Source organism: Tarenaya hassleriana, unplaced genomic scaffold, assembly GCF_000463585.1.
Source record: "Tarenaya hassleriana unplaced genomic scaffold, ASM46358v1 Cleome12, whole genome shotgun sequence".
NCBI lineage: Eukaryota > Viridiplantae > Streptophyta > Magnoliopsida > Brassicales > Cleomaceae > Tarenaya > Tarenaya hassleriana.
The window spans coordinates 317128-331797 of NW_010962392.1; the positions used below are offsets into that span (position 1 = coordinate 317128).

Sequence of the window (14670 nt, forward strand, 5' to 3'; positions counted from 1 at the left end):
TCCCTACACCATATTTGCCAACGACCGCAAGGGTCTTGAACTCTTCAGATTCTTTTTGATTCAGCAAGAAGCTCTTCAAGGACAGGATCTCGTTCTTAAAACCATGGATGTTCTGACTGGGAAGGTTAGAGTTGGTCTCCTTGCGGATTGGCTCCTTCCTGCTGCCCTCAGATGGTTTAAAGACCAGCAAACCCTCGGCAGATCCTTCGCGCTCCCATGTATTGTAGCATTCCCCAAACCATGTTTGAAATTCTTCTTCTTTGTTGTCAATGGACCGTGTTTGAAATTCTTGAGCCATATAAGCAATGATTTCGCCGGCAGGAAAAAAAAGCAATTTTTTTGTTTGTTTTCTTGTGTGCCTAAGAGCAAAAAAAATGCAAATGAGAACTGGATTTGTGAGGGAAAACAAAAAAAGACAAAAAGACGAAGGAAATGCGAAACAGAGAGATTCACACTCACGTCAAGAAAAAAGGGAAAAGCAAAGATGTTAAAGAATTCACTTGGATCAAACTAAAAGCTGCTCTTAGGAGTTGTTATGAGTGTGTAAATACACACACACACATATATATATGGATACACCCACCCACCCGTGCAGAGATATATATGTATACAGGGCATCTACGAAGTCGAATTTTCTTTTCTGAGTATATAACTAAGAATAGAAGAAAGGAACAAAGGAAATCCGTACGGAGGATCTGCTTTTTTCAACTAAAAATGAAGCAAAAGAAAAGGACTTGTGAAAAGAAAAGAAGAATAAAATATTACCCAGCGATGTGAGCAAAGAACATACTTGTCTCCCGACCCCGAGATGAGTCTGGACGTCGACCCATGATACCCATTACCTGGCAAAAAAAACACACTTGTTCCGACTTCCGACACACGCTTTGATCATTTAAATTGCAAAAACCACCAAAAAAATAAATCCAACAACTAGGGTTAGTGTCCAAAGTACAAATACTAATTGCAAATATTCTCATGATTAACATTTGTTGGCCCAGGTTCTGTTTCAGTAATCTGGTGAACAGTTGCTTATTTCAGAGGAATGATAAACAAATCAATAGCTTCAGCTGAGTTTGAGTTGGTTATCCAGGTCAACATGATGATACTCGTAATCATGAGACTATTCAAGAGAAAGAACTTACCTTATAAGGAAATTATGATGCGAATCACTTTTTCAACCGATGAAATTCCTTTCCTGCAGTGCACATAAAGAATACATAAACGAGCTTCAAGTGGTTGATTCCATCTTTTTTCCACTCCGAAAATAGATTGTGTTACCTAATATAATACACATAAGCAAATTAGATCTGAAAAAAAAAACAATTTACTGGCAAAGCACTACAGACGTCAACAGCAGCAGCATCACAAATTCCGTTACCAGTTCTGCTCCAACAAGACAGGAGAAACAGTTCAGTTTCTTGATCCGACAAAGAAAGCAAGATGGCGGACAGGGAGATGCAGAAGGAATTTAAAAAAATGAAGGATCTGTTTGAAGAATGGGGCATCCGAGGCATCATAATATTCAGCCTTACCCTCCAGACGATCCTCATTTTCTTGGCACCCAGCCGAAAACGCATGGCAAGGAAGTTATTCCTTGTTCTCATCTGGTCGGCTTACCTTCTGGCTGATTGGGCAGCCGACTATGCGGTGGGACAAATCTCTGACACCCAAGGTGATGCAGTCCAAGAAAACGACATCAAGAAGAAAAAGACCACTGACCTGTTAGCGTTCTGGGCACCGTTCCTCCTCTTGCACCTAGGTGGCCCAGACACCATCACGGCGCTTGCGCTGGAGGATAATGAGCTTTGGCTAAGGCACTTGTTCGGCCTTATCTGTCAAGCCATTGCCACTGTCTATGTGATTTTACTGTCCACTCCCAACACCCTTCTGCTGCCAACAATACTCATGCTTGTCAGCGGATTGATCAAGTATTTCGAGAGGACAATATCATTGTACTCAGCGAGCCTCGAGAAGTTCAAGGATTTGATGCTCCAAGAGCCTAATCCTGGACCTAATTATGCGAAGCTCATGGAGGAATATGAGGCTAAGAAGGATATGAGAATACCCACCAAGGTCGAGATGGGGGAGGCTGACAAAGACCAGAAAGCTGATGTTCCAGTGAGGCCAAATAAGGAGCTGACTCATCTCGAGGTCGTTCAGTACGCTTATAAGTACTTCAATATCTTCAAGGGTCTTGTGGTTGATCTTTTTTTCTCCTTTCAACAACGTGACGAGAGCAAGAAATTCTTCGATTCGCTGACACCCGAAGAAGCATTGAGGATTCTAGAGGTTGAGCTCAGCTTCATCTATGATGCTCTATTCACCAAAGCCAAGATTCTGCATACCGGAGCTGGAGAACTATTCCGGTTTGTATCCTTGGGATCCCTTGTGTCATCCCTCGTCATCTTTATGGTCAAAAAGAAGGACGCTTATGAAGGATTTGATATTGGCCTGACTTACGCATTGCTCGTAGGTGGAATAGCTCTCGATTCGATTGCTATTCTCATGTTCTGTCTATCTGACTGGACATTTGCCAGACTGAGTAAGCTGAAGGAGGAGCTGGACCAGAAAGACACCCTGATCGACGAATTTCTCAACAGGCTGCTCAGTTTCAGGAGGCTGAATTGGAGGCCTTACCCCTGTTTCAACAAAAATAAAGAGAATGTAGAACAGGTCGAACACCACGTGCTCGACCGAAAATTCATATTCCGCAGATGGTCCGAGTATGTATACGGATACAACTTGATCGGATACTGCCTGAAGAAAACTCCCGAGGAAATCCATCACACCAAGGGTTACATCCACACATTCTTTCAGTCGGTCATTGAAAGTTTGTTCATAGATCGTGCCTTCGAATATACCATCATAGGAATCAAATTCTGCTTCACAGCCATGAAACAGATAAATGACAAGCTTCACAGTAGGATCGACCATTTAATCAGCTATTTATCCCAGCAGCATCGGGTAATCCGTAAAGTTCTGAGACCTGTCAAGCCGCTTGTTAATTTCTGGTTCACCATTCCTTCTAGATTCGGACATTTAATTTACTACATCATAGACTTTTTTGGCGTCCAAGATCAGGTGGAGGAGATTAGGTTCACATCCAGAGATCGCCTCACCAAGGAACTGTGGGTCTTCATATTCGAACAGGTAAAATACAAATCCCATTTTGCTGACGATCCAGAAACTGCCAAGAGGATATTTTCGGCAAGAAATGACTGGGAAATTGGAAAGATGATAAGTTCAGCGAAAGGTGATTGGATTCTAAGAGAGATACAAAACCAAAGAGCTGAAAACGATGACTGGAAGCAACTGGAGCTGCGCTATGTGACCGAAGTGGATTATGATCAGAGCATCCTGCTGTGGCACATTGCCACTGAGATCTTCTACCAGGAGCAGGAAAAAGAACACACCAAGGAGAATCACAGTCACCGTGAATTCAGCAAAATACTGTCAGACTACATGATGTATCTCCTAATCATGCAGCCCAGTCTGACATCCACAGTTGCTGGAATTGCAAAGATAAGATTCAGAGACACGTGTGAAGAGGCTAAAAGACTGTTCCGCAGGAGGGGTATCAAGAATTCAGTGGCAAATGCGGCCAGTGTAATTACCTCGGTCGCCACGGAGGTTAACCCTATGGACGTGAAGGGAGATAGAAGCAAGTCCGTTCTTTTTGATGCGAGTATGCTGGCGAAAGAGCTTCAGCACCTGCACAGCAAACGAGAAGAAAACATGTGGGAGGTAATTGGTAAAGTGTGGGTAGAGTTACTTTGCTATGCAGCAGCTCACTGCGACTCCAAGGAACATGCAGCTCAACTGAGCAAAGGTGGCGAGCTAATCAGCTTCGTATGGCTATTGATGGCTCAGTTTGGCATTGGAGAACAGTTTCAGATCACCAGAGAAGATACAAGAGCCAAACTCATCGTGAAGAAGTGACTACAACGAAAGACAGGATCCTTCCTACGTTTGTTTTCTGTATCTGTCTGTGTTTTCATTACTCTCTTGTCTGTCTTTGAAATCAGTTTATACTCTTTATGTCCGAATAATCTGCATTGCAACTCCATACATACATGATGTACTGAAGATCTGACATCGAATAAATGTTGTAAAAGTTGATATATCAAAATATGTTGATCTATGCAGCCTAGAGAAAGATATAATCAAACAAAAAGTTAAATCAACGAGTATAACTGCTCTATTATATATAAATGATTCCACAGAACAGAACATCCGACATCAATTTCAGAAAAAGCCCTCACTGCAGTAAACGTGAAAAATCACTCTAATTGGAGGAACCGTTTGAGTGGCATGAGTCCAGACCTAGCAATGGTTAACAGCCACAGAGTACAGTTTCAAAATTCCTCTCCTCCATAGCCAGTCCCTAATTTTCTCGGCAAACAAACACATCCGCAAACATGATCTAACACAGAGCACAGATCCCAGGTCATATAACCCTACGCGAAAGCACCGATACCATAGTTCTCCAACGTCCGAAATCATGCCGAGATCTTTTCTCAACAACACGAAATTTAACAAATCTTCACGCAATAAAATGGAAAAAAAAAACAAGCAAAAACGAGAGAGCAGAAGATTAACGAATGAAAATTACTACCATGGATCACGCTTTCCCCCGATCGTTCCGTTTCCCATTTGGGATTTTGGCGCGTGATTCCGATTATCATCCGTCCAAAACTCTGTTTCCCGAGAAAAGGCCGAGTAGAAGAAGAGAAGATCAATCAATGCACTTGCTCTATAATGGGCCAATAATAGGGCCTGAAACAATAGGCCTGGCCCATTTCAGGCAAATGGAGAGGGAAAACCCAAATAAACCGGACCAACCACTCATAAAACCGAACTGAACCATTTTTTTTAAATAATTTCTGTTAGTGGTTGGCATTTTGAGTTTCGGTTCGGTTCGAGTTTCGGTTTTATAAAAAATGTACCAAACTAGAACCGAATGTTAAACGGTTATGTTTGGTTCGATTTTAGTATCGGTTCGGTTCGAAACAATACCATTATATGACTATAATATTTACATATATATTAGTGACAGATTCGAATCTTGGTTCGGTATTCGTACGGCTCAGTTCGGTAACTGTTCATTCGATTCTATAAAAAGTGTATCAAATTAGAACCAAATGTTATTCAGTTCGGTTCAGTTTCAGGTCGAAACTAAATTTTCGAACCGAACCGAAGTGCCCACAACTAATTTCTGTGACGGAAAGCTCACCGGTATTTCACCTTTTTAAAACGCAATTGAGAATGCAAAACACGCACACAAAAAAAGGGGAACTGAATATATTCTGTAAAAAGGAACTATATATTATTTTAAGTGAACGTGAAGCCATGCAAAAGGGGAAAAAAAGGGTTGCGACCAACACGAAAAGAATATATGGTAACAGTAGAAAATGAGGAAAGAACATGGAGAAAAAACCCCATAATAATCTCAGACAAAACACGGATCCAAAGACACTGTCTGATCCTGAAACAAAGGGGTTGAAGAGATATGGGTCAGGTGATACCAGAGCCAGTGAAGAAAGTATGGGACAAATGGAACATACGAGGAATGGTGTTACTGTCTCTGACACTTCAGACAATCCTCATTCTGCTGGCCCCACAGAGGAGACGCTCGTCCAGGCGCCGTCTCGCCGCTGTCCTGTGGACGTCGTACCTATTGGCGGACTGGACGGCTAACTACGCCACCGCGCAGATAACGAAGAACCAGGGCAAAGAGCCGAAACCCGGTGAGGCTCCAATGGACAAGAAGCTCATGGCTCTGTGGGCCCCATTCTTGCTCCTGCACCTCGGCGGTCCTGACACCATCACCGCTCTGGCCATCGAGGACAACGCTCTCTGGCAGCGTCACTTGCTCGGTCTCTTCTCTCAGGCCCTCACAGGTATCTCTTTCTGAGATTTTTCAGTGAAAAGACTCGAGCTTTACTTATTTATATGAACGTATCTAATACATATATATATATATATATATATATATGTTCTATTTCAGGAGCTTACGCAGTGATCCAGTCGATGTACAACCAGCTATGGCTACCGATTCTGCTTCTCTTCGTGACGGGGACGATAAAGTATCTCGAAAGGACAAGAGCTTTGTACTCGGCCAGTACGGACAAGTTCAGGGACTCGATGCATCAAGAAGCTGATCCAGGCCCCAACTTCGCCAAGCTCATGGAGGAACTCAAATCGAAGAAAGACTCGAAGCTTCCGACCAAGATCGTGAAGACGGAAGACGCTGACAAGTTCAAGAGACCGCTTCCCAAACCCGACAGATTCTTGTCCGATCTCGAGATAGTTCAGTACGGTTTCAAGTTCTTCGAAACCTTCAAAGGCCTCGTCGTCAATCTTATCTTCAGCTTCCGCGAGCGTGACCTCAGCAGAGACTTCTTCTTCAAGTTAACGCCAGAAGAAGCTCTTCGGATCATGGAGGTCGAGCTTGGTCTCATATACGATGCTTTCTACACCAAAACCGCTGTTCTTCATTCTTGGAAAGGGACTGTCTCTAGGGTTATAGCCTCTGGATCTCTCGTCGCCGCTTTTTCCTTATTCCATCTCCATTACAAATCCCAGAAGAGGGAGGAGTTTCGAAAGCTCGATTTGACAATCACCTACACGTTGTTTTTGGTCGGAATTGCTTTGGATCTGGTGTCACTGGTCCTGTTTTTGCTCTCAGACTGGACATTCGCCATTGTCAGTAAGCTCAAGGATGATCCCGAGGCGAAGCACTCGGTTATCGACCCTTTACTCGGGGTGTTCCTCTATCTCAGGAAACCAAGGTGGAAGAAGCGTAAATGTTTCAAGGATGGAAACGTCGAGCATGAAATTCTCACGACGCCGTTTCTAGGCAAGAGATGGTCGGGAAAAGTCTACGGATTCAATTTCATAGCATACTGTCTGAAAACAGACGTGGAAAGGATCCACAGTCACGACGGAGTGTTGAACCTCTTATGGAAAAGCACAGTCGAACTTTTCGATTTCGCCATCAGAAGGATGCAGAGGCTTGCCCATTGGATAAAAGTTGCTCATAGATCTATCAAACATGCTGTCACTCGTTGGTCGAGGCAATACCGAGCAGTTCGCTTCACTCTTTACCCGTTCTACGTCGGGTTCTTGTCGCGAATCCCCGATTTCTTCACCCTTCTCTTCAGCTACGTCAGTTACATCTTCGATGTCAAGGATCTTCTCGACGAGATGAGGTTTATATCAAGCGAACCCTTGTCGAAAAACATGTGGGAGTTCATGTTTCTTGAGCTGAAAATCAAGTCGGAAGTGGCGGAAACCTCGGCAGAGGCCAAGGAGATATCTTCGGCAAAGGGGGAATGGGTCTTGCGCCAAATGCGGCCAGAGGTCACGGAATCAGATGACGGCGACAGATTGATGAACTACGTGAAGCTGAAAAGCTATGACCAGGTTCTGCTTCTATGGCATATAGCGACCGAGCTCTCTTACCAAGAAAACGAACCCACGGAAGGGAACTGGGAAGACCGTGAGTTCAGCAAGATCTTGTCCGATTACATGATGTATCTCTTGATGATGCAGCCGAAGTTAATGTCGCAAGTGTCGGGAATAGTGAAGATCAGATTCAGAGACACGAAGGCGGAGGCTGACAAGTTCTTCAAGAGCAGGCACATGGAGTATTCCAAGAACGTGAAGGAAGCGAGCGAGACGATTCTTTCGGTCAGCACGGACATAGAGCCAGTCGAGATCAAAGGAGACAGAAGCCAGTCGGTTCTGTTCGAAGCGACATTACTGGTAAAGGAGCTTCGGAAACTGGGACGGGACAAGTGGAAGACGATGAGCAAAGTGTGGGTCGAGCTGTTGTCTTTCGCGGCCAACAATGTTGAAGCAAAGGAACACGCGAAGCAACTCAGCCGAGGAGGTGAACTCATCAGCTTTGTCTGGCTTTTGATGGCTCATTTCGGTTTGGGCGATGCGTTTCAGATCAATAAAGGAGATGCCCGAGCAAAACTCGTCGTGGAACAGTGATGGTTGTTAAACCATTGAATCAGTCTTTTCTTGTCTTGTCTGTTTGGTCTGTTGGTCACTATAATGCATCATCATCATCATCATCATCATCATCATCATCATCATCATCATCATCATCATGATCTTCTTCTTCTTTGTGTTTTTTCTGCTACTCTACACAGTTCTTCAAGTTTCTTTTCACTACCCATCAATGCATTCAAGCTCCCTGCCATAAAGGAATGATCTTTTGTTATAAATATGAAATCTTTAGATAAGTTACACTTTCATTGAATTCGACGTTGGACAGGTAAATGTCTCGCCTTGTCTTCATTCAACTTTCTTCTTCTTTGTCACTGCACCAGTTAGATACATAAAAGGAACTTCTTCCATATCCATTCCTCTTCAAAAAATGAAGAGAAAGTGGAACCATTAGATATTATCTATCTATGTGTTTCTTTAACACCCTGGATATATACCCTGGATAACCATATACTCCATGTAAATTTTTCTTTGCCTTAAAAACTTGTCTATATGGATAAACTTAGTTACATGACCACAATGATGGATAATGCTAGTCCCTTACCACAAGTTTACCGTCATTTTTGGACAGGAACACATGCAAGTGAAGAAGCGAAACACCGCCCCTGTCAGTTGTTTTCATCTGCTCATTCCCTGCATCAACGCGAAAAACATTAGTACCTTCTTCACAAACAACCATTTCTTCCCAGGAGTTTCATTCAAGTTCATACATTCCATCCGAAACATTGTCTTTAGTTTGACAAAATAGTCTGAACTGACCCAAAGCAGATGAACAAGCAAACCTGTCTGGGATTTTATTTTAGCAAATCTCACAACAACAACAACAAAAACAACAACAAAAGACGGAAAAATGGTTACGAAGATCAAGTTCTTTCTACATGTTTATCACCAACCTAGATCTTCAGACACTAGAAGAACATAATAGTACATGAAAGATTAAGACCAAAAGATCCAATCCATGCAGCAGTAGTAAGTTGATCTTGCTTGGACTGCCTCTGTAACTTATATGTCATGGTGCGGTTTCATCGCGAGAAACCATTACCCAGTCCTGAAAAAAAAATTATGAAGCTTATAATGTTAAGATGGACTTACAAAGCTCTTAAAAAGTTAAGACGGTAAATAGAAATGACTTGGTGCAAGTGAATCCTACACTCAAACATACTGGATCTGCACAAGAAGAAAAAGAAAAAGAAAGGCAAGAAAGAGCATAAGAACTCTTACAGCATCAGAAAGACACGTAACAAAACAGGTAACATGAGTTCTGTCATGTCAATAGTTAGTCAATGATCCTAAAAACTGAACTGTCTAAGCGCATCAACGAGTGCAGATACATGAAAACATGGTTCTGAATGAAGTGATATAGCATAAATTATACTCACAGAACTACCATTTGGCAGAAATTATTGGTTCTTTCTTTCTCACATAGAACTTACCGAATCAAGTTCCTCTTCAGTGGTCAGCTTTGGGCATTCCCGCTTAGTGAATGTTATCAGGTTAGGTAATCTAGCTCCAACGGCCGATAACACAGGCAACTCAAGAAGGTGAAGCGTTTTCAGACTCGGCACTTCACCTTCATGGCCAAACACTTTCTCCAGCTTGTCACAAAACTTTATATGCAGTTCTTCCAGGCTTGTAGGCAGCTGAGATGCAAGAAAGAGAGTTTCGATACTCGGGCAACAATCTATGCTAAGTTTCTTTAGATTCTTAAAGCCACAATCCTCTGGATTTCCATTGTATAAACTCTTCAATAATGGAAGATTTGACACCCACAAAGTCTCCAGCGCTTCAACGTGTTGTTCTCCAGTGAAAAGGCATTCCATTTTCTTGCTCTTATTAACCCAACATCCCTTCACTGATGTCATGTTGAACGTGTCGAAGACAGATGACACACTTGCAGAGAAGTTATCCACACAAGACACAAATGCAGCTTGGCTTATGTGCTCCCAGTCTTTATCGGAGAAATCACTACAAGAAGGGATCTCCTCGATCTTCTGAGGACTTTTCGGAACAAATTTTCTAATGTTTTCCTGCAGAGATTCATATCGGTTGCCGTGATAAACAAGTTTTCTGCATTTGTCTTCTTTCTCAGGGCAGACAGAGGATTGAGGTTCTTCCGAGAATGTCTCTCCCTGTCTTGACTCATGTTCCGAGATTTCGCTGGTTGTGGCACCTCCATCAGAAGAACCAGCACTCTGAAACATTCCACTCGGTAGGAGCTCCTTTATTTTTCTCCAGTTTTCACCTTTTTTACGGCTTGAATCTGGCAAAACAATGTATTTTGAGCAGCAGAGGCTGCTATGCTCTGGCAACTGTGGTATGGCTTTGACCTTGGTGCCACATAGATTGATTTCCCGCATATACGACATGCGTTTAAACGATCCCTCAATCTTCCCCAGTTTAGTAGACCCGGAAACATCAAACACCTCAAGACATGTGAGCTCCTCGATGCTTGGAAGAGCTTCCATGTTAGGACAATCCTTAAGGAGAAACTGAGTGAGATTGGATAGCTCACAGATGGTTGAAGGCAGCTCGCTGAGATTAGTGCCTGACAGATTAAGAATCCTGAGTTCTTTTTTGTCCTCGAAGCATACTTCCAGCATTTCAGTTAGGCTGGTAGTGCCAGAAAGATCAAGAACTTGGAGACCAGACAGGGGCTTCAGATTGGGCAATCTTTTCAAATTACTACAACCACGCAACAGGAGTCGAGTCAACGAACTAAGCTCCTTCGCCTCAGCAGAGTCTTGGAATATCGGTAGCCGTTCTATTTGGCTCTCTGAGAGGTCAAGAAGTTCGAGTTGTGTAAGAAGATAAAAGTTTTTGTTCTTGCTCTTGTTTTTCTTTACGCCTATGCTTTTGTCTCCGACTTCGCCTTTATCTTTGTCTTTGTCTTCGCCCTTTTCTTTATCAAAACAAGTCTTCAGCTCACGTGCACCGCGAAGATCAATGACCTCAAGCTTTGTTAAGTTGTGTATTTCTGGCAAATCTTCTAACTCAGGACAGTCTCTAAGGATAAGACAGCGGAGTTCGATCAATTCAGAGATAGAAGATGGTGAGGATTTGATCCGAAGTCCGGAAAGATTAAGGCTTTGAAGTCGAGACATTCCCTTAAAGAAGTCGTCTGGGATATTCTCCAAGGAGCTTGCTCCAGAAACCTCAAGAACTTGCAACCTTTTAAGTTCTTTAAGCTCATCAATTTTTTCCAATAGATCATAGTCCCTGATCACGAGAAATCTGAGTTTATAAAGTTCTTTTGACAAAGACCAGACGAGTGAATCCAATGTCGGGTTGAAAAGGCCAAGTATTTCAAGATCATTCATCTCATTGTTCTCGAAAAACTTTCCAGGAGTTTCCCGACGTAAACGATCTCCACTGACAAGAACCGTAGTAAGTTTTTCTCTTTTCTTATTCGTTTGCACTGTTTTTACCATATCGTCTACCACAGTGATTCTTCCAAGCCCTTTTGTCGTGTCTCCCCCATAAACTCTAGAAAAACCAAGATGTGATGTGCCGAAGAACCCACGATATCGAAGATCGATTAGATTGCTCATTGCCACCTCTGGCACCACCACATTGTTCCCTTGAATCTTCAGAATACCACGGTTTATAAACTCCATCAAGACAGAGTGTCCTTCCTGATAGGCTTTCTCGACGGATCTAACTGGATCAAAGTAGCCTTCGAGAATCCAATGCGTGATCAGATCACGGTAATAAACGCAGCCACAATGCTTGAAGAAGTCCAAACTATGCCAAAAACAATCCAACATGATACGGGGTTCTGACACATCATTTCTTTTCAATAACTCGTACCCGAGACGAAGAACATAATTGATCAGATGGATAGTACTTTGAGAACCACCAGCTTCATCCGATGACTCAGAGGGAACCACTTCTTTGAAAACCTTCTCGATGTATCCAGGCGTTATAGCAATGCAGTTTAAGGATTTGGCTAAAACAACGACGGCTGCTGGCAAACCCAGACTCTTCTCCACAATGGTAGATTTGAATGTGGAGCCATCAATTCCCCAATTTCCCTTAAGCAACTCCTTCGAGTTATCATTGGTAAGGGAATCGAGTAAAGTTTCCATTTTTTCCTCGGTAAGGGAATCAAGTAAAGCCTTTGTCTCATCCTTGGTATCAGACTCAGCTCTGCCTGTATTGTTCTCAGGAGAAGAATCAATTTCGCCGAAATTATTCTCAGTCTCAGGATTAGTTTCGCCATGGCTGTTTGTAGAGCTGTCATCTACTACTCTTCTTGTGATCAGTGTCTTGATAGGACCACAATCTTTGAGAAACTCTCCAAGTTTCATTTCTGTCATGACCTCCTCTTCCTTGGTCACACTTCCCTCATCATTCAGAACCAACAGAAGATATTTCTTAGGAGGAGGTGATGAAGATTTATTGTCTCCTTCAGCCGCCATTTTCTTCTCTGCTGTAGATTTCTTGTTTTCAGCTACATTCTTCCCTCTTTTAGCCAGTTTCTTCCCTCCTTCAGCATTCCCTCCTTCAGACATTGCAGATTTCTTGTCTCCTTCCACAGAACTCTTCTTTTCCGCCTGATTCTTCTTTTCCATGAGCTCCTTTTTTATCTTAGCCATGAATTTCTCCCACTCCTCCTTCTTGTCGTCCTCTTTCTCCTCGTCTGGCCTCGTCCCGTCATCATCCTCAGTCTCTTCATATTCATGAAATAAGCACAACTGGGCAGCTATGTCCTCGTAAAGCGATCTTTCGTCAAAATTTCTGTTCAGATGCAACCAGAGCTGGAGATAGCACGAGCCTTCGTTCCTGACAAGTTTGCAAACCTCGTTTGCCACCCATGTCTTCCCTATTCCAGCCTTACCAGCCAATAGAACTCTCTCAGCACCCTCAACCTCCAGTAACTTATATATTCTTCGACACACATCCGCCTCTCCAGACGAATCTATTGTCGCCATTAAAGGGCTGGAAGGCAGCAGCATAAGAGAGAAGAGATACACATAAGGCAAACATCAGAGCTTATTAGCCATACTGTCAGAAAGAGACATTTTCAAACACGGATCTAAGCCCAAAATATGACAAAAGGCTTTCAAAGAAGTGATAGATGCACATACATACACAAACATATGGAACTTCAAAGGTTATTTATGGTTTCACCAGGACAAACAAAGATCAACTTCTTATCCTTAAAAGAACCGAAGATTTTTCATCAGAGGGGGGAAAAGAAGATAAACCCAGATCTAGTTCTGTCATAGCAACTATCAAACGAATGATCATTCCGATTAATCTGCACTTACGCATTGTATCCGTAAAATCATACACATCAGGCAGACGACCCAAGAATTCGAATTCACGAAGCTAGAAAACGGGTTTAAAGAAAAACATGAAGAGTTCCATGGACAGTGGTATATTCGTATACAGGTATATATATACATACATACATACATACATATATATGTGAGGGCAGTTTTCTCCAGAGGAAGAAACAAGATAAATGTAAGCAGCGAAAGCAGGAGAGGAGAGGAACCTTTTGGTTAGTTTCAACTCGGAGCTCAGAGTCAGACAGATCGATTCGATTTCTCCATTAATGGTGTTTTTTTTCTTTCGATTCAACTCCTTTTTATTCCCTTTACTACGTGGGGGAAGAGGACTTGCCTCTTATTCCCCTCAATTTCCATTAATTAACCATTTAACTTGCTGAGCTGGAAAACCCATAGTGAATTGAATAAAATATTTTAACAATTAATTACATACACATATACATATACATATATATATATATATACATATATATGTGTGTATTCTAGGTTTACTCAATCCTGCAATTACAACACAAATTAGTAAGAGAAAATTACGATGCATGTGGATACGAAAGATTAAGAGTTGCGTCTCCATACTGTTCATGGAATGGTATCGAACCAAAAAATAATTATATTTTTTTAATTGAATTATTCAAAATTTTTGAATAATATATATTTTTTTTGAAAATAAAATTTTTCGAAATAAAACCGAATTTTAAAAAATCCAAAAAATAGATTTTTCTTAAAAGATCTAAAATTATCTTAATAAAAAACTGAAATCGAATCGAATATAATATAATAATTAATTGGTACATAATTTTATAAAATTGAAAAACTCAAACCGAATTCAAATCAAATAAGGAAACGTCCACCCCTATAAAAGATCAGGGTGTTTGGAGCTAATAACAATTTTAAGTGATTCATCATCGGAGAAAATATATACTAAACAAAATTTTAAAATATTAATGTTTTTAAAAATGATTAGTCTTTCTTAATGTATCTTTATTTTACTGTCAGAATATCGCGGCTTCAACTTCTGCATGTACCTTTTTTTCAAATATGACACCGAAATAACACTGTAGTCACGCATTGGTCATATTAGTAATAACGTTAAATTTATATTGGTTTCATCAAATGATTAATATGATATATAAGATATGATTATGATGATTTGATGTGATCACTATAGATTTAACGTTATGATTAACGTGGTCAATATATGATCATAGTGTCATTTTGATTATATGATTATTGGAGAAAGATATGTGTAGAAATAGTTTAGCGCGATATTTGGGATAATATCTCCGATATCTTTGAGTAAAATTTTATAACCAATGTATGGAATTTATTTAAAATAAGTTCACATATTTTACCGCTC

The 14670-nt window shown here is 41.5% G+C and overlaps 4 protein-coding genes across 7 annotated transcripts in view; 2 read left to right on the plus strand and 2 right to left on the minus strand.

Annotated features, from left to right (window-relative positions):
* LOC104806183 (probable disease resistance protein At5g45490) overlaps positions 1 to 1416 on the minus strand; it is a 2571-nt gene extending 1155 nt beyond the window's left edge. The window contains exons 1-4 of one of the 2 annotated variants that reach the window (XM_019201745.1): positions 1329 to 1416; positions 1143 to 1195; positions 766 to 842; positions 1 to 359 (exon numbers count right to left, since the gene is read on the minus strand). In XM_019201745.1, coding sequence (XP_019057290.1) covers positions 1 to 359; positions 766 to 839 — 433 coding nt within the window. In that variant the 5' untranslated portion in view covers positions 840 to 842; positions 1143 to 1195; positions 1329 to 1416. Of the gene's footprint in view, positions 360 to 765; positions 1011 to 1142; positions 1196 to 1328 lie in introns of those variants that run through there. The other variant, XM_019201744.1, reaches the window with a different exon arrangement.
* A 9-nt stretch (positions 1417 to 1425) lies between these two features.
* Positions 1426 to 4088, plus strand: LOC104806182. The gene has a single exon (XM_010530940.2). The coding sequence runs from the start codon at positions 1441 to 1443 to the stop codon at positions 3937 to 3939; it is 2499 nt and encodes an 832-aa protein (XP_010529242.1). The 5' UTR covers positions 1426 to 1440; the 3' UTR covers positions 3940 to 4088.
* Positions 4089 to 5331: 1243 nt separating this feature from the next.
* LOC104806186 lies at positions 5332 to 8261 on the plus strand. The gene is made up of 2 exons (XM_010530950.1): positions 5332 to 5900; positions 6008 to 8261. Exons 1-2 carry the CDS (start codon positions 5510 to 5512, stop codon positions 7999 to 8001), a joined length of 2385 nt encoding a protein of 794 aa, XP_010529252.1. The 5' UTR covers positions 5332 to 5509; the 3' UTR covers positions 8002 to 8261.
* A 527-nt stretch (positions 8262 to 8788) lies between these two features.
* On the minus strand, positions 8789 to 13625 carry LOC104806185 (probable disease resistance protein At5g45510). Of its 3 annotated transcripts, XM_019201730.1 has the most exons (4): positions 13520 to 13625; positions 9453 to 12957; positions 9170 to 9186; positions 8789 to 9067 (listed from the first exon to the last, which is right to left on the minus strand). In XM_019201730.1, the coding sequence occupies exons 2-3, from the start codon at positions 12948 to 12950 to the stop codon at positions 9172 to 9174; spliced, it is 3513 nt and encodes a 1170-aa protein (XP_019057275.1). In that variant the 5' UTR covers positions 12951 to 12957; positions 13520 to 13625; the 3' UTR covers positions 8789 to 9067; positions 9170 to 9171. The 3 variants fall into 3 exon arrangements, with proteins under 3 accessions (XP_019057275.1, XP_010529250.1, XP_010529251.1); XM_010530948.1 differs by lacking the exon at positions 9170 to 9186; XM_010530949.1 differs by lacking the exons at positions 9170 to 9186; positions 13520 to 13625 and adding an exon at positions 13290 to 13441.
* Positions 13626 to 14670: the final 1045 nt, after the last annotated feature.